This window comes from Lepidochelys kempii, chromosome 21, assembly GCF_965140285.1.
Source record: "Lepidochelys kempii isolate rLepKem1 chromosome 21, rLepKem1.hap1, whole genome shotgun sequence".
Classification (NCBI taxonomy): Eukaryota; Metazoa; Chordata; order Testudines; family Cheloniidae; genus Lepidochelys; species Lepidochelys kempii.
In genome coordinates this window covers 6,317,309-6,337,748 of record NC_136400.1, presented here as the reverse complement: position 1 = coordinate 6,337,748, position 20,440 = coordinate 6,317,309, and the positions used below count along the sequence as shown (strand labels likewise).

Here is a 20,440-nt window from a genome sequence, read left to right as displayed (position 1 = left end):
TTAAAACGATGCCAGTCCAGAGCATGGCATGTGCAAGCAGCAGATGATGCAGCATTTTATGGGCACATGGCACCTGAGGCAGGATTTAGCTGGCACCCTTCTGTACTCTGGAGAACTCTTCCCTGGCAGGTGGTATTATTCTCACTCAACTGCTCCCAAAGTTGCCCTGGCCTTAGGTTGTGCCCCAAAGTCCTGATCCAAAACCCGTCACTGCCAATAGAAAGACTAAGGTCTTTGGGTTAAGTCCTAAATCCCTACAGTTGCCTTGCCAGGCTCTAGCATTTCACCACATCCTTTCCCAAAGCTCTGGAGTCCTTCTTTCCAAAGTCTACCTTTTCCATGCTGACCCTCCTCCTCCTCCTCCTTCTCCTCCTCCTCCTCAGGCCTTGCTCAAAGGATCACTCTCTGACCATCCCCATTTCTCCAGCAAAAGCCTGGCAGTTAGATATTCTAGTAGCAATATATCCCCAAGCCTGACCTGGCCAGGCCCTCTTTGACCCTTTCTGTGGCTACTTCTGGCCTCTTTGCAGTTCACATACTCAGCCACACTGAACTGAATGGACATGTTTTGCCTAGAGTCAGCTGATCGATCCATTTCCATCCCAGGCTCTGAGGGCAAGTGCTGAAACATGCCTCGTGGCTGGGATTGCTTCACAGCCTAGGAGCCAGTAGCAATTCACCATCCAGTTACTTCTCCTTTCAAATGTTGGGATGTTCTCTGTGTACTAATCTGAAGTGACTCAGGGAGCACTGAACAGTTGTGGCTCCAGCTCTCACTTCTGCTTCTCAACATCCTCCTGCCTGGTCTAACTCCTACCAGTGGTATCCTACCGGACTCTGCTGCCTTCCCCATACTTTTGCTGAGTATCCTGCAATGTGACTCATTTGAAGGACCTCTTCAGCTGATTATGATAGTCTTTGTGGGTGTGCTTACTAACTAAGTTAGTCACGGGACAGTGGAGAACAACATCTCTAAACTATGACAGGCATTTCTAGGGAGCTAGTGAGGAAGGCTGGTTCAGTGGTTAGGGTGTAAGGCTACAACTCAGGGGATCCAACGTCTGCTTTCTACTCAGCCACAGACTCCCTGTGTGAGCTTGGCGTGACACAGGCCCAGATCAACAAAGATATTTAGGCTCCTAACTTCTATTGTTTTCCATCTGTACAATGGGGATAATAGCACTGCCCTACTTCACAAGGGGTGTTGTGAGAATAAACACAGGAAAGCTTGTGAGATGCTGAGATACAGTGGGGGCCACAGAAGTCCCAAAGAGAGATTTTTTCCACGAGACACCTAACACCATTAGGTTGTCCTCTTAGTGTACACGCAACGTGCCTCAAGTGGCACAAGGCCAGGATTCATCACTGAATTTGGTCCACTGGTTGCATCATTAGCTTCCCCAGCTTGGGCTGGGTACTGATGAGGAGTGTGAAGTGAATGCTGATCCATGCCCACCACCATCAGGTGAGCTCTCACCCAAGGGCTATCTCCATTCTAGTCTGTTCTTAAAATTTTCCACCACTGCCACTCTGCCAGTGGTAGCAATCACGGTAGCTCCTGTGTACATGGGTAGATGGTGTTTTAACCACCATGGGGTGGGAATGTCTCAAGTACTCGTTGACCTAGTTCTGCTTCCATTGAAATCAATGGAAGCTTCACCACTGAGTTAAATGGGACCAAAATTAGGCCAACAGTCAGTGCTTTGGAGAAGGTATGGGGTGGTAGGACATCTGACCCTGCTCAGAGCAGGTCTAGGAGACACAACGGTTGAAAAGTTGGCAGCTGCCTGAGCTCTGTCTACCATACAGTTCCCATCAGTAGAACTACAATGGTGCGAAACCTTATGAAGAAAAGGCATAGAGAGGAAGGGAAGAAATTATTTAGTGTAGTGGGGATAGGTCAACAAGGGATAAGAAAAGGAACTTTTTTTTAATTTTATTTTTTTGCTGAGTATCGGGGAAAGTTTCCTGACCGTGATTTGTCCCAAGTGCTGCAACAACTTCTCAATGGAGCTGGTGGAATAAAAGAAACACTTCCTCATGGAGAACTGCACGAGAAAAAGGTCTAAAATCACCATTCATATTTTTCACAATAATTCAATCAGCAGGGGAAAAGGTAGAAGCTCCACTGCTTGGAATGGCCAAAGCTTACTCGGGCAAAACACTGAGAACTTAGCTATGGAGAACAATCTTGCATTACTGGGTAAGAGGGACTGGATAGGACCACATGGGTCTCCTCCTCTGTGTTTCTAGGGCACCCAGGGCCATAGCAGCATTAAATTCTATATTTCTGTGAACCTTTCAGAGGAAAAATAGGGATGCCTATGAGAATTTCTCTCTCTCTCTCTCCCCTACTGGAATAGGAGACAAACCTCAATGCTCCAAAAGGTTCTAATTAATGGGTTTAGGGCATCCCATCTCTTGGTTCTTGCTGGATGCTTGTCTGGCTAGTGCTTCTTCACCCACAGTACTGGGTGGGTAAGTACGGTATGGGGAAATCAATCCCACTGTACACTATAGAGGTTGAGAGCTTAAATACGAAGCAACTTTCAGCTGCTGCCTCTTGCCATTTGTGGTGGAGTTATGCCTGGTAACTCTTGTTTGGGAGGGAAACAAATATCTCTGTATGCTAATCAGGATTCGTAGCTGGCAATGTTAGAAGACAGGTTTGCATGCCATTTTATGGTACCTTATTTAGCAATGTGCTGAGACAAAGTGGAGTGAGTGCAGGAATGAATTGTGGTTGACACAGTGACAAATGAGTTTGATAGCAACACAATCACTTTATTTGAACGAGATAGGCACACCCTTCCAGTTTGGTTTTAGTCAGTTCATGTACACGAGCAGTGAGCCCAAGCTGCATGGTTCAGACCCAAACTCTCCCCACGCTTTGGAGTGTTAGGTTTAGCACATTTTGAAGAGTGGAATCAGCTGCAAAGTTTAGCCCCAGATAGAAATGTCTCTGAAGTTCACAGGCTTTCTGGATCTAGGGGGTTAGTTCAGGCTCATGGCTAATATCCACCATGTCTAATTCTGCTCTTGGATATCCTCCATCTTTGGGATATGCTGACATAGGGTCTATTTGCTGTATGAGTTTGTGCTGGCTATTAGTTAAGTGGGGTTGATTCCACACAAGTATGAATATCTCAGAAAAGACACATGGCTAACAATAACCCTCCCCTCTCTTCCCTTTTCTGCTGACTTACGTGCATTTCTCAAGACACATCATGTGTGAGCTGTGGGTGCTAAATTCACTCACATGTATTCTTTAAGCCCTATGCTCACCATTAATAAGTCACATGCTCCGGACACCATTGTGAGCAGCAGGCTGACCCCTAACACACACAGATTTTGAAAACAGTTGCCTTTTTTTGCAGAGCGCTGCCCATTTTAGGACCCATCTTTCCAGCTGTGCCAAGCGCAGTGCTGTCTGTTTGAGGAGATTGGCCCAAAGTTTTCTTTACCTGCACTCACTCTGCAAGCGCATGTACCCTATCTACATCTCGGGAAATAACCCAGACGCTCCGAGCAAAACTCACTGGAAAGCAGCTTGCAAAGCATAAACACCCCAGGCTCACTTCAGGCTTGTTCCACATTTTGCCCAGGTTTCACCAACCTCAGCAAAACTGGCTGAAGTATCAGGTTTTCGTGCAGAACTTTCCATCTAGCGCTGCTCTGCCCCTGACCACAGCATGTGACCTTTAAGAGCTTTCAAAAGCACCTCAGAGAGGTAGAAACCCAACTCCGACTGATTTTCAGTAGAACTCATGCTCCTAAGTCTCTTGGGCTCATTTGAAAATTGCAGGCTAAAGACAATCAGACCATATAACAAAAAGACTTCCTCTTTGGTCACCATATCCTCCACCTGCACAGTCAAGGTTCTTCCCAATCCGATGAAGATGCTGCTAATACAGAGGACACCCATGAGGTATTATTTCAGGCATATCCAAAGCTTTTAATTCATGGGGGTGAAGGGTGATGCCACCATGCACAATTCAGCCTACCAAAGCCAGCGATGTTTTCTGCAGTAGCTTCCAAATCTAATTCAGTTTGATTGTTGCATCTTTAGATGTGAAACGAGAATTAAAATTCTCTTTTGATTTGATGAAAATCTCCATTGATTCAAGGGTAAAATTAAAATCTATAAACTGGCTTTAACAAAGTTACCAAAGACATTTTTGTATTGGTCACACAAATGCCCTCTGATAGACTTTGTATTTCTGTAGTGCTTTTCAGCCAAGGATCCCAAGGCATTTTACAAAGAGGTCAGTATGATTATCCCTGTTTTTACAGGTGGGGAAATTTGAGGCACAAAGACACATGATGTTACTTGCCCAAAGTCACACAGTGGCAGAGCCAGGGATAGAACCAAGCTCTACACTGACTCCCACTGCCTTTCTCTGACCATTTGGGAACACTGCCTTAAGGGACAACTGGTGCCAGCCCAATTCTGTTATTTCCACGGTCAAAGACAGAGTAAAACTGGCCAATGAAAACATCACCCAGAATCCAGAGCGGCCCAGCTGGTGGTTGCATGTTCAGCCCCTGGAAGCCGCTGGTGCAGAATGCCATGCCGTCACTATTATCCTAGGGGGAAGAGGAATTGTGAATATGAGAACAATTCCCACCTTTCTAGAAAGGCCAGGAAGAAAATGCAGGACTCCTAACTACCAGCCCAGTACTCAAACCACACACCCCTCTGAGAGCTGATTCTAAGACTCCTGCCTCCCAATCGCTTTGCTATTACCACTCGACCCCCCACCAGCTCAATGCCGGGAATAGATTCTGGGACATACAGTGCCCACTCCAATGCTCCAACCCTCCTCCCAAAGCTGGAAACAGAACCCAGGAGTCCTGACTCCCACCACCCTGCTCTAACCATTAGACCACACTCCCTATCGCTCTTTTCATAGTCTGAACTGTTACAGAATGATCTTGTGAACATTAAACAGAGGCTGGAGGCTCTCTTGTGCTTCCCAACTTCCTGCCTGAGCTAAAAATGGGACTTCACTGAGCACAGCCTGCATCTCAAGGCTGGATTGCACATAAGCCTACAACAGAAACCAGACACACATGCTGTCATGCCAGTTTCAGAATGAAGAAGAAGTTTATACCATGAGGGTGTAGGCCTGGGGACTGAGCGTGTAGGGGATCCCATTGATGGTGAAGGTAACATCAGGCATCATGTTCAGGTTGTTGCATTCCACGGTGTACTGCAAAGTGACAGACATGACACAGATTGGCCAAGCCCAGGCTGCAGGGACAGCTTACCTGGCGTGCTGACCCCAAAGGCCAGGAAGCCTAGTAAATAGAGCACTCCCCTTCCCAAGCAGATGACCCTGGGAGCTAGTCCTTTGACTTGTTACTGGCAGGTGTATGGGTTAGGGGTAGGCATGAAGCTCAGAGATGCGATTTCAGCTCATGTAGTCGTGCCCAAGCCAGCTTTCCTCTAGCTATCAGTGATGCTATCTGTATGTCGATTATACCCTCAATGGAGGAGGACGTCACGGGTTAGGGGCCTTGTATCAAAAGGAGCCTTCTGAAAAAAACAACAACCCCAAACCCTGGGAAAAAACATACAGTGCTGATTTCATGTAAAATGTACTAAGTTGTTGCTGGATGGTGGTAAATGTACAACAGGGAATAACTCTGCATTGGATGGGAAGCTGTTACAACACTCAATGCCCCTTACAGATGAGACCCAGAGAGGGTAAGGGACGTGCCCAGCAAAGGAGCCTCAAGATAGAACTACGTTACTTGGTACTCAACCCAGGACTCTGTTCTCTAAGCCCTGCTGTCTCCTGTATAAGCCCATGGCCTTGTAGGCACTTTATTGTTAATCTCTAAGTGCTGCAGTCCTGCAACATTAATAATTGTCTTACACAAAAGGGAATAGGCCAGCATGAGTATTTGTAGCTTTTATGGGGACAGGGAAGGATATCTACATCTAGATTTTAATTGAAATTTGGCAGCAGTGTTTATATACAGAGACCCTGGCTGACCTATAGGAAAAGCTGTGTGTCTCTGAGGCCTTAGGACTTGCAGCAAGGATATGACCACGTGATATTCAGTGGCATAATGGTAAAGGCAGGGTTTCAATAGCTAGTGCCTTTATCTCTTTACCAGGGCTGTCTGCTGACACATTGTGTGGGTCTGATCAGGCCTTTTGAAACCTAGAGCCTTTATTGTCTCCAGCAGAGATGCCAAACTTCAAATATTCCTGTAATATTTTGTTTGAGGAGTTATATCCTGGTTGGAAATCTAGCATGGGGAGACAAGAATTTCTGCATCCAGGAAATGTGGTATCCGCTCATCTCACATTGGCTTACCTCGCCATCCATGGGCACCGCACCAATATAATTTTGCATTTCTTTTATTTCTTTGGAAGGACCGGTGATTAGAGAGGTCCCGGTGTCTACTATCGCCTGGCATCCTTCTGCACAGAAGGCAACTGTCCCACCCACCTGTATGCTGGGGAAGAAGAAAATGGAACAAGCATTGGAGAAAGGGTCTATGGGCAATGCATTCCTCTCCCCTCCGACCCAGCACATGGCTGAGCACACATCAGAACTGTGACCATTCCAGATTCAGTGGGATAGTCTGATAAGATAGTGCATGTGGTTAGACAGTAAGTACTGAGGCTTTGCTTGATAGTTACTCTGGTGTCTGCGAGGCACTCAGATACAAGAGCACAATTAACTGATTAGCAGAATTGCTTTCCGTGTATATAAAACAAAAACTGGTCATCACCAGGAGCTGAACTCAGGACCTGCAGCATCAAACCATAGGCCTCTATTACTTCAGCCAAAGGAATAATTTCCTTCGTTGATAGAAGTTAGTAGCCTGCTATTTCTCTGTTTGGCCCCGCCACTAGGTGGGGACAAATTACCCTTTGCAAGTGTGTTACATGTATGCCTTGCAGGTTATATTAAAGTTGGATTCTTGTGGCTGCTGACCAGTGATGGAGATTTCAGCTACTTTAAATCATGTACATAAAATATAAGTGAGGCTTGTCCTTAAATATTTTACATTCTCTTTAGTTTACGTCTCTGGACAAACCCTAAGACATTACATTGCTTCTAGGCAGAGATGAAGAATCAACAAGGTACATATATTGGGCTATTTAAGTCTATTTTTTGAGAGAACATTTCTGTTTTCATTCCCCCAATGTGGGCCAGTTTTTTGCAAGAGCCTGCATGTTGGGTGCAGAGCGCTATTGAAAATCTGCCCACCAGTGTCACCCTGGGGGCTGCTGGAGGCTGCATGCTGTGGAAATCTGGTCCTGAGCATTTTTTAAAAACGGACCCTAGACGGGGGGGGAACCTAGTTTAATACAGACATGGTTTTCAAAACATAAGATGCAATTCTGTCTGTTACATGCTCATGTGACACCACTCCCCTGCCCCAGTCTCTGTAGTATCTGGGCACCTCAAACACCCCTGGGAAGCAGGGAAGGACTATTACCTTCACTTTATATATGGGGACCTGGGGCATGGAAGACAATATGATTTGCTCAAGGTCACACAGGGAGTGTGTGACCGAGCTGGGAACTGGCTCTTCCACATCCCAGGCTAGTGTCCAAAGCACAGGACCATCCTTCGTCTCTGTTCAAGAGCCAGAGAAGGCAGGAGGTTTGGGAGCATCCTTTTTCCGAAGTGAATCCCTTTGTTCACTGATTGATCATGGCATTGAGCTCCTGGGTGAGTGCTTGTAGCTTAGAGGATGAATGGCTTTGGATTGCTGCTGTTCTGAATTGACAGGGTTTAATGGTTACACAGTTTACCTCTAATCTGTGCCTACCCAGTGCCACCCCCACCCCAGCCACCATCGTGGGGAACCCCCACACAGACACTTACTTGTCTAATTGGATTTGCCAGTATCCCTGTTTAGTGACTGGCACCCAGTTCAGAGTCCCGCTGAAATGAGAAGGATCAAAGCCACCAAATAATAGCTCTCCCCCAACAGAGGAATCCGGCTTCCTGGAGAAAAGAGGATTTGGATACATCCAGGTTTTTCATTAGCAGAAGCATTTCACATTATATAATCCTATTACTGTGCACATAGCTCTTTAAACTCCTGAAATCCATTAGTTTTCTCCCCAAAATACTTAATGTTGTTGTTTATTTTTTGTATTGCGGTAGTTTCTGGGAGCCCCAGTCATGGGCCAGGACCCCATTGTGCCAGGTGTACAAACAGAACAAAAAGGCGGTCTCTGCCCCAGAAATCTTACAATCTAAGTAAAAAACCCATTCCCCTCTTGGGGCCCAGCCTGTTCCCAATTCCCTTGTGTACAAGGCCTGACCCTCAGGCAGTGGCCCATTTTGTACAGAATTGTGTTCACACCTGTTCATGTAGACTGAGAATATTGGCAGATCCACCAGATTTTGTGCCATCATGTTATCAAACACTGGGGTAACCCCATCCACTGCCAGTGATGGATAGGCCAGCCCAAGAATCCCATCAAACTCAGAATCCAGAAAAGTGTTTCCTGGCTCGCTGACGCTCTCTGCAAACTGCTGGTTGCTGACAGTGATGCCTTCAACCTAGAGGGGAAAGAAAAGCTACTTATTGTTTCTGACCTTTCATCAGAAGGCTCAGCAGCAGGCCACGTATTGTGCCACGGCAGGAAAGAATAGGAAGAATTTGGTCTTCTGGAGGCCAGGTCATGGTGTCATAATAGGAGAGAACAGGAAAGGAAGACTTTCAGGGTGTAGGATCTTGTTGTGAAGTGCAGAGCTATTATGCTGACTCATCTTGGTAATTAGACCAGGTGTGTCTCATTGGCTCCAAGCAAGAACATAAAAGTTCAAAGTTTACTCTGCAGCAAACTAAAGAGAAGGGCAGGAGTTCCTGCAGGTATAAATTTTAATCAGCCCACTCAAAAAGGAGTTAGGGTCTAATGCTCATGTTTGTAAGTGGAGTCCTGCCTTAGGTCTCTGTTATTTTCATGAAGAATGAAGGCACACTTGGGGAGAGTGTGGTTGAGTGAGATGAGTGGGGTTTAGTTGTATCAGTTGTAAATGTGTGTGTGCTGTCAGGAGTGGGGTGAGGAATCCACTCATTTACAACAGGCATGCTCCGAGGACCCAGTCCTGCAATGTTCTGAGCCCCTCCCTCGAAGTGCAGATTGCCCTCCATTCCCACTGACTTGCTTGGGAGTTGAGCCAGGAAAGGTTCTGGAGTCATGGTGCCCTACCAGGAAAGAACAATGGGAGATGGGCTCACATGCCCCTGGTGACAAAATAATGCCCTGCAGTCACAGTGCCATGGACAGGAGAGAAAAGGGGAGAAGAACCTTTTTAAGTTTTCTAAAGAAAACCAGACTCTGCTCACAGTGACTTGATCTGATCCGATGATTCCCGACAAACTACCAGTCCCATATTGAATCGAGAAAGGAGTCCCAACTTTACTGTAGGTGCTGGAATCTGATGGGTGAAATCTGGAATGCGCAGCTGTAGTAAAACAAGATGCCACCTTTATTACTATTTGTTGCTTGTATTACTGTAGCACTGAGGACAGGGGTGGGCAAACTTTTTGGCCCGAGGGCCACATCGGGGTGCAAAACAGTATGGAGGGCCAGGTAGGGAAGGCTGTGCCTCCCCAAACAGCCTGGCCCCTGCCCCCTATCCACCCCCTCTCACTTCCTGCCCCCCCGCCCAGCTCCTTGTTCCCTGACCCCCCCCAGGACCCCCTGCCCCTAACCGCCCCCCCCCCGGGAACCCACCCTCTATCCAACCCCCCTGCTCCCTGACTGCCCCCCAGGACCCCCAGCCCCTTATCAAAACCCCCGGTCCTAGCCCCCTTAGCATGCCGCTCAGAGAAGCAAGTCTGGGAGCTGCGCCGGAGCCAGACACGCTGCCCTGCAGGAGCGCGCAGCCCCGTTGCCCAGAGCACTGCCCACATGGCGGCGTGGCTGCGGAGGAGGGGGGACAATGGGGGAGGAGCCGGGGGCTAGCCTCCAGGCCAGGAGCTCAGAGGCTGGGCAGGATGGTCCTGCGGGCCGTAGTTTACCCACCTCTGACCTAGGAGCTCTAGCTGTGAACTAGGACCCCCTTGTGCTAGGTGCTGTCCAAACACAGAACAAAAAAACAAGGCAATTGAAATTACTCATGCAATGGCACGGTCAGGTTAACTTGTAAATGAGAGCTCCAGCAAAATGTGAGCATTTAGAGTTGTATTTTCTGTATTACAAAGAATAATAATTCTTAGCACGGTCATGTGTCCAGTTACGGTTTGTCTTAAAGAGGAGAGGTTTATTAAAGAAAACAGCTGCAACTTGTAGACCTAAGGAAACAGGTTTCCACAGAACTTGAGTTCCAGCATTGTGTTCTGTGTTTACCAAGCACCACTACCCATCTGGAACTCTATGCTAGATATGGAGTCATCTAATGGCTGGAAAAGTGCTGCAAATAAACATATTATTGCAAGAACTTGATAGCACTTTAAGTTTTCAAATCACTTTGTGCAATAGACAACTAATTTATCCTCACAACACTCCTGTGAGATAGGGAAGTCAGTATTATTATCCCATTTTACAGCTGGGGAAATTGAGACACAAAGAGAGGGAAAGTGACTAACCTACTTAAATCCTAGGCCTGATTCTCTCTTCCACTCTGAGATCATAAAGAAATAGTAGAAAGAGGGTAGAAGCAGGCCGGGGTGAATACCCCCAGGTAGTGGTGTATTGCTACCAGAACAGCACTGAGCCAGCTCCTCTTCCTGTCCCACCCCCAGTGTGGGAAGCTTAGACAGAGAATAGCTGCACTCCTTGGGTATTCTTGGCTTCCCTTAGCCCTCAGGTGGGAGGGAGCTTTTGGAAGCAGAGTATAGATTACAGCAGCCCTTCGGCTGCTCTAATTTATATCATGGGCCACAATGAGTACAAAGGTGGCATAAAGTCACCTATTCCTCCTCCCTCCCTAACTCCTTCCTGCGCTAAGCACTGGATTGGAGTAAAAGGGAATCCTGGTCTCCACATAGTCCAGTAAGTGATTTCTCCACACAATTCTCAGTTCTTTATAAATATATTTTCAATGTTTCATGTTGCACAGAGTTGTCATGACTAGGGCCAACACTATGAAAAGTGTTCATTGATTTGGGGTCCCTCCATTTTTGGGTGTCCAGCCTGACACCCCCTTATGGCTGGACACTCAGAATCAGAGTGGCCACTTGCGCAAGATCAGTTGTGAATATCCCAGGCCCACCAGAGAGTCTTAACCGGGAGTGGAGCCAACGTCTATAATTAGACAAAATGGACAGACACCCCCCCAACACACACACAACGACACAACCCTTTGAGGCTCCTTTGACCTGTCCCTGGCTGCTAAGGAATTATACATTAACTAATCCATGTCCCAATAATCTATCGCCCCCTCATCCGGCTTCCGGCAAGGACAGAAATTCTGAGGCACAATACACACGTGTTGTGCAATGATCTGACTCCTTAGGAGCCTGCCTACTGATCAACCCACTCCTCAAAGCTGCAGCACCACTGGCCCAGATCCTTCACCCCAGCCTGTTACACGGAAAACATCACTGCTCTAGCTGCCCAGAACCAGCACCACGTGTACTATTAAGCTGAATTCCTGGGACTGCTGCCCAGAACTAAGGCTGCAGTCTCGATTACCCTGTAGTTTCCAGTACTGCTGCCTGGTACCGCTGCTATTATATGCAATGGCCTTGTAACAAAACAGATTTTTTTTTTTTTTAGGACCTAACACACAGTGTGCATGACAAAGGGTTTCCGTTTTTGTTACATCCCTTTTTCCTATTGGTTGATTTCAGTGCAGATGGTCTGGGTTCCATGCTGGTGCATTCACTTTGTGCTCTTTTGGAGCATATTTAATTTTGCCTGCATTTGGAAAGCAGTGGTTCAGCGAAGCTAGTAAGGTGACCATGAAGAGGGGGATTTCTCTAAGCACCTCCAAGGCTGATTGCCCTCTCCTCTGCGCCCCCCCCCCCGCCTCATTTACACTGTTTTAACTCCATGGATTTTACTTGATTTTTCTCTTGATTTACTTTGAGTGGAGAATCAGGCCCAGCCTCTCTACTCTGCACCAGCCAATGTCCAGGAGCAACATGCAGCTGAGGAATCGCTACTTACCACAGGCTTTGCTGACACAATAGATTGATGGAACCCAGAGATTGGAGGAGCCAGTATCGAATAACACTGTGAAATTCTGAGGAGGGGTCCCAATAGAAATCTGTCCAAAATACTCCATCTAGCCAAACAGCAAAGCAACAGCCATTATTAGGCATAGGCACCCTGGGAAACCACAAGAGAGCCAAGCTCTAGGGGAATAACTATGGGATGGATGTTTGCAATGGGCTGAGTTTGTTTCTGGAATGGCTGACACCATGTGGAGGTTGCTGCAGCATGATGCTAGGGGGAAAGTGGGAGCCAGATACAGCTAGAGCCTGGAAAAATGTTAACAAATCCAGAATGAAAATGCACAATGATTGTGGACTCCGTCCTGCTCCAGTCAATCTCGGTGGCCCAGCTCCCACGGGCATCAGTAGGAGCAGGAACAGGCTTAAGCAGAATCCCCATAAAGATCCAAACATGCCCTGAACTTTGGGAATGCTTTGAACCAAATGTCACAACCACTGACACTATAACAGGCCAGACAAAGACCTCAGGTCTGGGAAAACCCCCAACTACTGGGAAAGTTGGTCTCTGGGTCTAAACCTTCTGGCTTGGGCCCTGCTCTGCTTGTGTGATTGTATTTTAGTTTTGGAGGGGATTTTGGTTCTTGGCTCTAGGCTACTGTCCCTAGCTTCATGTCCACAAGAGTAGGAGAAAAGTGGGATTTGTGTGTGTGTGTGTGATATACACTGAATGGAGCCCTTTGTATGGGATCAACATTACATTCACAAATCACATACCCACAGGACAAAAGACCAGTAAAAAGTCGGGCAGACAGATAACTATGGCACATTATTGTTGGCTTTGCTCACACTCTGTTTAACAGGAGCTGAGCTCAAGGGTCAGGATGTAGGGCATTCAAGGCTGTTCATGTAAAATAATGCACTCTCTCTGCTTCCTGCATGACTTTTCTGTGATTTCTGCAAAGCAGTGCCCCTATGCTGCCTCACCCCCCCTCCCCACCCCTTGCTGCATAACTTACATCCAGGTAGTTGATGAGTGGCTCATTAGTTTCTGGGACGGCGGAGCAGTCCTCCCTGTACTGGATCATGTCCAGCTTCTGGGCCTTCCAGAATTTGGACAGCTGCCCATGCTCCCTCAGGATTTTCCGCAGGGATTTGTGTCTCCTCAGGGGCACCCTGGGGAAAGAAAGCATTCACCCAGTAACCATGGTCCTGAGCAACAGGAACTAGGGAACCCGAATTAAAAGAAGGCTTGCAGAAGTACACTGTGAATTGGCTCATCTACCCAGTGCATGGCATTTGATAGAAGGCACACATGTACTGGTGTGTGGTATTTACTTTGATTGTAAGCCTTGGGGGAAGGGACCTTTTTTTTGTTTTTTGTTCTGCACCCAGTACAGTGGGGTCCTGGTCTATGACATTACATAAGAATGGCCATACTGTGTCACACCAATGGTCCATGTAGCCCAGTATCCTGTCTTCCAATAGTGGAGGGTGCCAGATGTTTCAGAGGGAATGAATAGACCAGGGCAATTATCAAGTGGTCCATGTACTGTCATCCAGTCCCAGCTTCTGGCAGTCAGCGGCTTATGGACACCCAGAGCATGGGGTTGCATCCCTGACCATTCTGGCTAATAGCCACTGATGGACCTATCCTCTGTGAACTTACCTAATTCTTTTTTAAACCCAGTTATACTTTTGGCCTTCACAATATCCCCTGGCAACGAGTTCCTGTGCATTGTATGAACAAATGCTTCCTTATGTTTGTTTTAAACGTGCTGCCTATTAACTTCATTGGGTGACTCCTGGTTTATGTGTTATGTGAACGGGTAAATAACACTCCCCTATTTACTTTCTCTATCCCAGACATGACTTTACAGATCTCTATCAGTTCCCCTCCTCGTCATCTCTTTTCTCAGCTCAATAGTCGCAGTCTTTCTAATTTCTCCTCGTTTGGAAGCTGTTTCATACTCTAATAATTTCTGTTGCCCTTCTCTGTATTTTTTCCAGTTCTAATATATCTTTTTTTGATATGGGGGCAACTTGAACTCCACGCAGTATTAAAGGTGCAGGTGTGCCATGGATTTATATAGTGGCATTACGACATTTTCTATCTTCTTATCTATCCCTTTCCTAATGATCCCCAATGTTCTGGTAGCTTTTTTGACTGCTGCTGCACATCGAGCAGCTGTTTTGAGAGCACTGAGGCTCCTAAGTGTGATCACAATACAAATAGTAAATTAGTCCTTTGCTCGGAGGGTTTCAGTGGCACCAAGGTTTGTCCCTTTGACTCCAGTGAGTTTGCATGGGGAGTAGATAAGCACAGAGATTGGCTGTTAGTGTTGAGAAATCCAGATCCATTTTGCCCACTGACGCTAACGGCTGTGACCTAATAATGATTCTTTTCACTTCCCGGGCAGTGCTCAGTTGAGAACCCCAAAGTGTGTTTTAAAATGCTCATCAGTATAAACTCTCAACCCTGCCCTTCCAGGAGGTGGTGTTATCTCGGCTTTATATCAGAGATACAAGGGGGTGAACGGACTTGCCCCGGGGGCGATTCACAGGTAGAGCCAGCAATAGACCCCAGCAGTCCGGAATCTTAGAACCAAGCGTGGAGGTGAGTTGTAATTTAGGCAGAGGTAAGTGAGGGTGAAGGAGTCTAAATTGTTATCGCTTCCAAGCTGAGGAGTTGGAAGCAGGTAAGTCAATGTTAAAACACTGTAGTAGAGTTTATGCCTGGTTCCTGCTCCTGGCAGTTGGTCCATCCTTCTTTGCTGGCCCCTTCAGGAGTGAATTACATCCATTTAGACTCTCTTACACCCATTTACCAACAGGTAATTCATATTAACCCACCATCTCCTCTGAGTCAGGTCCCCAGCCTCTGTCTCCATCCACTGGAGTCATCTCACCAGCCATTGAGGAGATATTCTGACCGGAATGGAAACCCTGCTTGGTCCCTACAAAGCTGGGTCTGACTGGTGCTCTCCCCCTCAGTTTCATGAGCATCATGTTACCCCAGCCTGCCTACCACTCCCCACCCAGCAGTGTGGTGTCGGGTGCTGTTTAAAGCCTGGGCACACGGTTCTGGCTGCTGTTTGTTTTAACGTTCACCGTTGCCAAAATTCACAAGTCCTCGGGAATGAGCCTCACTGCAAGCCCTGACCCTAGAGCTGCCGTCGCCTGGGTGCCCAGAAAAGTGAGGAAAGGCCAAGGAAGCCTGCTTACCTTTGCAACCCATTGGCCAGCCAAAGGCAAAGCATCCAAAGGATCAGCCGATTCATACCGGAGGCTCTGCTCTCACACTCACTCAGCCACTCTCTCTAACTTGTGAAAACTGAACAAAAGTTTTGCCCTTATAGCAGCTGGAACAACCCAACCCCAAAGGATAAGAGCCCTGCGATAAGGCTCATCTGAACGTCAACACAGAACCTTTGCGAGAGAAATGAATCACTATGCACACACTCAGTTCTGGCGACAAGAACTGAAACACACAGAGCCAGATTGTTCTCTGAGATGGGAGAGTTTTGCCCGCGAGCAGGGGAATCTCCCCCAGCCTGGACTTATGGGGTTTCCCTGGAACCCTTCCATCAGTGTCGGAAAGGTAGCACAGTCCTGTGGTAGGACAGAAGATGTTGCTCTGAATCTCTCTGTGCTTCAGTCCCCTCATCTGTAAAATGGGGATAGTAATCCTTCCTTTCCCAGCCTTTATCTATTCAACTGTTAGATATTCAAGGCAGGGGTCGTTTCTCACTATATGTATATACAGCACTGAGCGCACTGGGCCCTGAGCTCAGCTGGAGTCTCGAGGTGCTCTGTCAGACAAACAATGACAGTGGGATTTGCTCCCATACTGGCCATAAATTGCTTGCTGGGGGTTCCACTCCTTAACCCCACACCCCCCCTGAGGTTAAGTGCAGGCCCCCAGTGCACCCTCCAGCTGTTGTTTTCTTCATTTGCCTGTTTTCTCCCCACTTTCCCTTCTCCATCACCACCCACAGATGTCTCTGCCAGCTCCGACGAGGCAGTGTCTGAGGCAGGGAATTAAATGACCTGGTGGAAACTCCCCTCCCTGCTCTAGATTTTCACTCATACATTTCTGGCAGTAGAGAAGATGTCTGTCTCAATTTTCCCAGAAGGGAAACCATCCCCCTTCTTATCCTTGATGAGAGCTTGTCTCACACCGAACCATCCCCCTTTCCTGTAGATCTGCAGTCATCTGGCCTGAAATGCTGATGGGGATTCCTCACAGAGTCAGTTACTTCCACCCTTCCCCACTTCAGGGTGAGCTGTAGCTCACGAAAGCTCATGCTCAAATAAATTGGTTAGTCTCTAAGGTGCCACAAGTACTCCTTTTCTTTTTGTGAATACAGACTAACACAGCTGTTACTCTGAAACCTGTCAGTATACAAAGTACAGCAATAGGACAGGCCTGCCACCTTCAGAGCAGATGGGGAAATTACTTGCCAAGAAATACTGATTATTTTTTGTGAAAAAAGTTTCCCCTCCCCTCAAAAGAAAAATGTTCTCTTTTTTCATCCTCTCGGAACCCTTTCCTCTCCCCTTCCCCCCCTTTCCTTTTCCCATGCCCCCTTCTCCAGTGGCAAAATGGAAAAAAACAAAACTGGAAAATATTTGTTTGTTTTTTGTCAAAATACCAGAACATTTCAGCAGAAAATAATTTTGTCCCATGAGAATTTTTTTAAATAAAAAAGCCATTTTTGGGGAAAAGTGTTTTACTTTTTTTTTGGTTGGTTGGTTGACCAGCTCTGTCACCGACATTTCCTGTGCTTTGTGTTCTGGTGCTTTATGTCCTGACCTGTGAGCTGTAGCTTGGGAGGTGAGGGTCATGAAACTGAAGAAGTGGCTGTCTGGCAGTCATTTATCACCTACTGTCCTGTAGCATTGAACTCAAAGCCCCTTGTGATGCAGTTTGCATGCAGGCCACTATGCAAAGTAAAGCTGTGGTCTGCTGGGCTGTATTGCATCCCATATGGCTTTGATTGTTTTGCTCAGCAAACTTCAGTGACACCAGTGGTGTCCTATACCCATGCTCAGGCTTGTGTATGTAAAAGTGTTGCTCAAGAGCGCTGGGACAGTTTTCAGAGTAGCAGCCGTGTTAGTCTGTACTCACAAAAAGAAAAGGAGGACTTGTGGCACCTTAGAGACTAACCAATTTATTTGAGCATAAGCTTTCGTGAGCTGCAGCTCACTTCATTGGATGCATAAAGTGGAAAATACAGTGAGGAGATTTATATACACACAGACCAGCACCAATGTATTATGTCCCATTGGCTAGCTATGCCTGGCAATTAACCCACAGAGGGGAGAGAATGCCTTTCCTTATTCTCAAAGGCACTGGTGCATTGCTGGAGGAAATTAATGTACCTGTACAGTCTATTGGGAGACAATCCTCTGAGCACAGCCGTTTTTGTTTGTTTCAGTGTCCTCTGAAGGCGAGTGGAAAGGGGGAGGGAAAATCGATGGTCAGATGAAACGTGCTAGAAATCAGACCCAGTTACACTGGCTGCCAACAGACCCAAGTGCCCCAGAATCACGAGGGTACAGGGGAATGCTGCCACATTCTCTTTTCCCCAGACATGGCCCCTAACCTGGCTGCAGGAACAACACAGACGGTGGCCCAACAGCCTCCCCGGTGGTTCTATGCCCCCAAGGGCTCTCCTGCGCAGGGGTGATCTTCCCAGGCCGGGTAAGCAGGCATCAGAGGCACTTTGCACAGTGGAGCGGCACCAGCCCTAAAGTCCATTTTATGCGGCAGGAGGCTGAGGTGTGGAAAAGCTGGAGCCAGGTTTCTGGCGTGGGAAGGAGGGGCAGTCAAGTGTGTGGTCCAGTAACAGCCGTACGCCATAGCATAGGAACGCCGGGCAGAGGCGGGACGGCACCCTGGATTGCCCTGGGGGGAACAGAGAAAGCATTGCTGTAATTACACCCAACTTGAGGGTGATCTGACTGTCCTGGAGAAAGGGACCACGGCACTGTATTGAACTAGCTGATGACTCATCCATACTGAATAGAAAGGGGGGAACATCCGAACGCAGGAATAAATGATTTGCACAAGCCACTTGACTCTCCCAGAAATTATCGCTACAGAATAAACAACTTTATTTTTCTGAAATTGGCTTGATTTAGTAACCGAGCCCCTACAGTTCAGCAATTGCTCTGTGATCAACTTAACTCTACACTGTACTTGTTTTGGAGGAAAAGATTTAGTCTCTCTCCATTATGCGCAGTCCAGCCCCGTCACTCTGAAGTTCTGGGACATACTTACTAGTGGCTGGGTTTCCCTCCTGCCTGGATTCTATGATGCATCAACTGGGGTTCTTTATTCAATTGCAAGCGAGACAGTGAGGTCTGATGGTAGTAGCAAGGGACTGGTTGGAGCAAGGAACAGTTACGATACCTGGGTTCTTAGGTAATAAATCATCTTGTAGGTGAATTTGTTTCCATCTAGTAGCCAACTCTAATTGCCTGTAATTTGCTCACAGCGAACAGGTGCTCTTTTAGCTTCAAGTCAAAGAGCCTTTGCTTTTGGTGCTGAAGGTCCCAGTCCTCGCTGGCGACCACGTCTCATTGTATCTGCAACTTTTCAGTTCCCCGTTACGTTCAGGCTCCTCATCCTCCCCACTGTGTCACTACAAGGCTCTCCCCTTGCGTACATCTCAGACCTCTACCCCTTCTTTCTGCACTCATCCCCTCTCCCAAGTGATCCCTTCCCACTCTCCACTTTGTGCTGCCTCCCAGGAAGTGGGAATTTGTGCCAAGCCTGTGATGTGTCCTGGGAAGAGGTATAGATTTATAGATTCATAGAGTTCAAGGCCCAAAGGCGCCATTGGGATCATCATGCCTGACCCACCCTGTGTAACACAGACCACTGGACTTCCTTGAATTAGGCTGATAGTTGGAGAAAAACAGTCTACGGAGGGGAACAAAGCAGCTTTTGGCTCCTGTTGCTTTTCATCTCTCCTGGTGTTGATTGATATGTAGTCTAGATGCTTTTGCTGTGTGATCACCGCCTGGGGACAGGGAGAAATTCTCCTCCCACACCGTTTATTGCATTGCACCATATTATGAGGATTTACAGCTCCCTCTGATGCAACTGGCACTGGTGGGCATGGGATAGTGGACTATATGGATAAGTGGTCTAGTTTGACCAGGCCTAGGTGCTTCTCCGGAGGCCATGGAAAGTAAAGAACCGTTGTGAGTCATTCTGTACTAGTGATTGTGAAACTCAGTAGGACAACATATTAACATTAGGAAAATTTTCCAGTGGAGTCTGATGGCACACCAGGGATTGCACCGGGGCTAAAGGCATGAGCTGCTACCATTCGAAGGTAGCTAGATGCTGTAACAACTGATATTCTCTGTATGTCGGCACAGGGGTAGACGTGTAAATGTAAAAGTGAACATGGATGTTAGCCTAAACCCTGATTTGAACTCTGAGCCTGTGGATATGTCTACACCGTACACTCCTTATGGTGGCGTGTAGCATACATACACTGCACGCCCCCTAGCACGGGTATAAATAGCAGGTGGTGAGGCACTGCTTAGGTGAGTGGAGTAAACACATACCTGTACCTTTTTGGTACATGGCTCTCTACACGTCCAAGAAGTGCCTTCCATGTCCACAAGCTATTTTTAGCAGGATAGTGCCCCTCTGCCTCCCTGCTGCCTGGGCCTTTCCCTGCCACAGGGAAGGACTCCAGCAGCTCCAGAGCCTTTCCCCACTGCCTCTCCCATGCCAGAGCCTTTCACTGACTTGTGTAGCTACACACCTCAGTGTGGACGCAACCCACTTTTGACTGTGGCTTGTAGCTACACATACCCTACATGCCGCTGCCCAATGGTGTGCTGTGTAGACATAACCCGTGTGTGAATTTCACAGCTGTCTTTGTAATGCAGCCAAACCCAAACCCTGGATCTAGACACCTCAATATTTTGGGTGTATTTGCAATCTGGGTCCACATTGCATAGCTTGTGCCTGTCTCCAGGAGATAACAAGCCCACACCTAATTAGTAGTTTATATTACAGAAACTTGCAGGAAGCCCGATCAAGCATCAGGGTCCCACTGTACTAGGTTGTTGTGCAGACAAGTGACAAAAAAGACAGCCCGTCTCCCAGAGAGCTCTCAAAATACATGTCAGACAGGATGCGACAGGTGGACGAAAGAGCTTTCTTTCCAGCTGCTGCTCCCTTCGGGGGTACTGCAGACGGAGCCCCTTCCCATTGCTGCTTTCAAACGGCAGTTTCAGCTTGTGCTTGTGCCTCCCCGGAGCCCGAATGCAGAGGAAGCGTGGAGGCTCTGCAGGAAAAGGG

The 20,440-nt window shown here is 47.5% G+C and overlaps 1 protein-coding gene across 1 annotated transcript; it reads right to left on the bottom strand.

The window, feature by feature from the left end:
• Window positions 1–4,169: 4,169 nt before the first annotated feature.
• On the bottom strand, window positions 4,170–12,221 carry CTSE (cathepsin E). The gene is made up of 7 exons (XM_073319588.2): window positions 12,104–12,221; window positions 9,334–9,452; window positions 8,344–8,543; window positions 7,857–7,979; window positions 6,330–6,471; window positions 5,115–5,213; window positions 4,170–4,587 (listed from the first exon to the last, which is right to left on the bottom strand). The coding sequence occupies exons 1-7, from the start codon at window positions 12,219–12,221 to the stop codon at window positions 4,423–4,425; spliced, it is 966 nt and encodes a 321-aa protein (XP_073175689.2). The 3' UTR covers window positions 4,170–4,422.
• Window positions 12,222–20,440: the final 8,219 nt, after the last annotated feature.

Bases quoted from the DNA above. Each gene is read 5' to 3' on its own strand.
- CTSE (XM_073319588.2), bottom strand. From the start codon at position 12,221: ATGGAGTATTTTGGACAGATTTCTATTGGGACCCCTCCTCAGAATTTC. The intron at 8,544-9,333 runs GTGAGCAGAGTC...TTTCCCCTCTAG, and splicing joins TCGGATCAGATCAAGTCACT to GTTGAAGGCATCACTGTCAG. The intron at 6,472-7,856 runs GTAAGTGTCTGT...CTTCTTCCCCAG, and splicing joins TGGCAAATCCAATTAGACAA to CATACAGGTGGGTGGGACAG.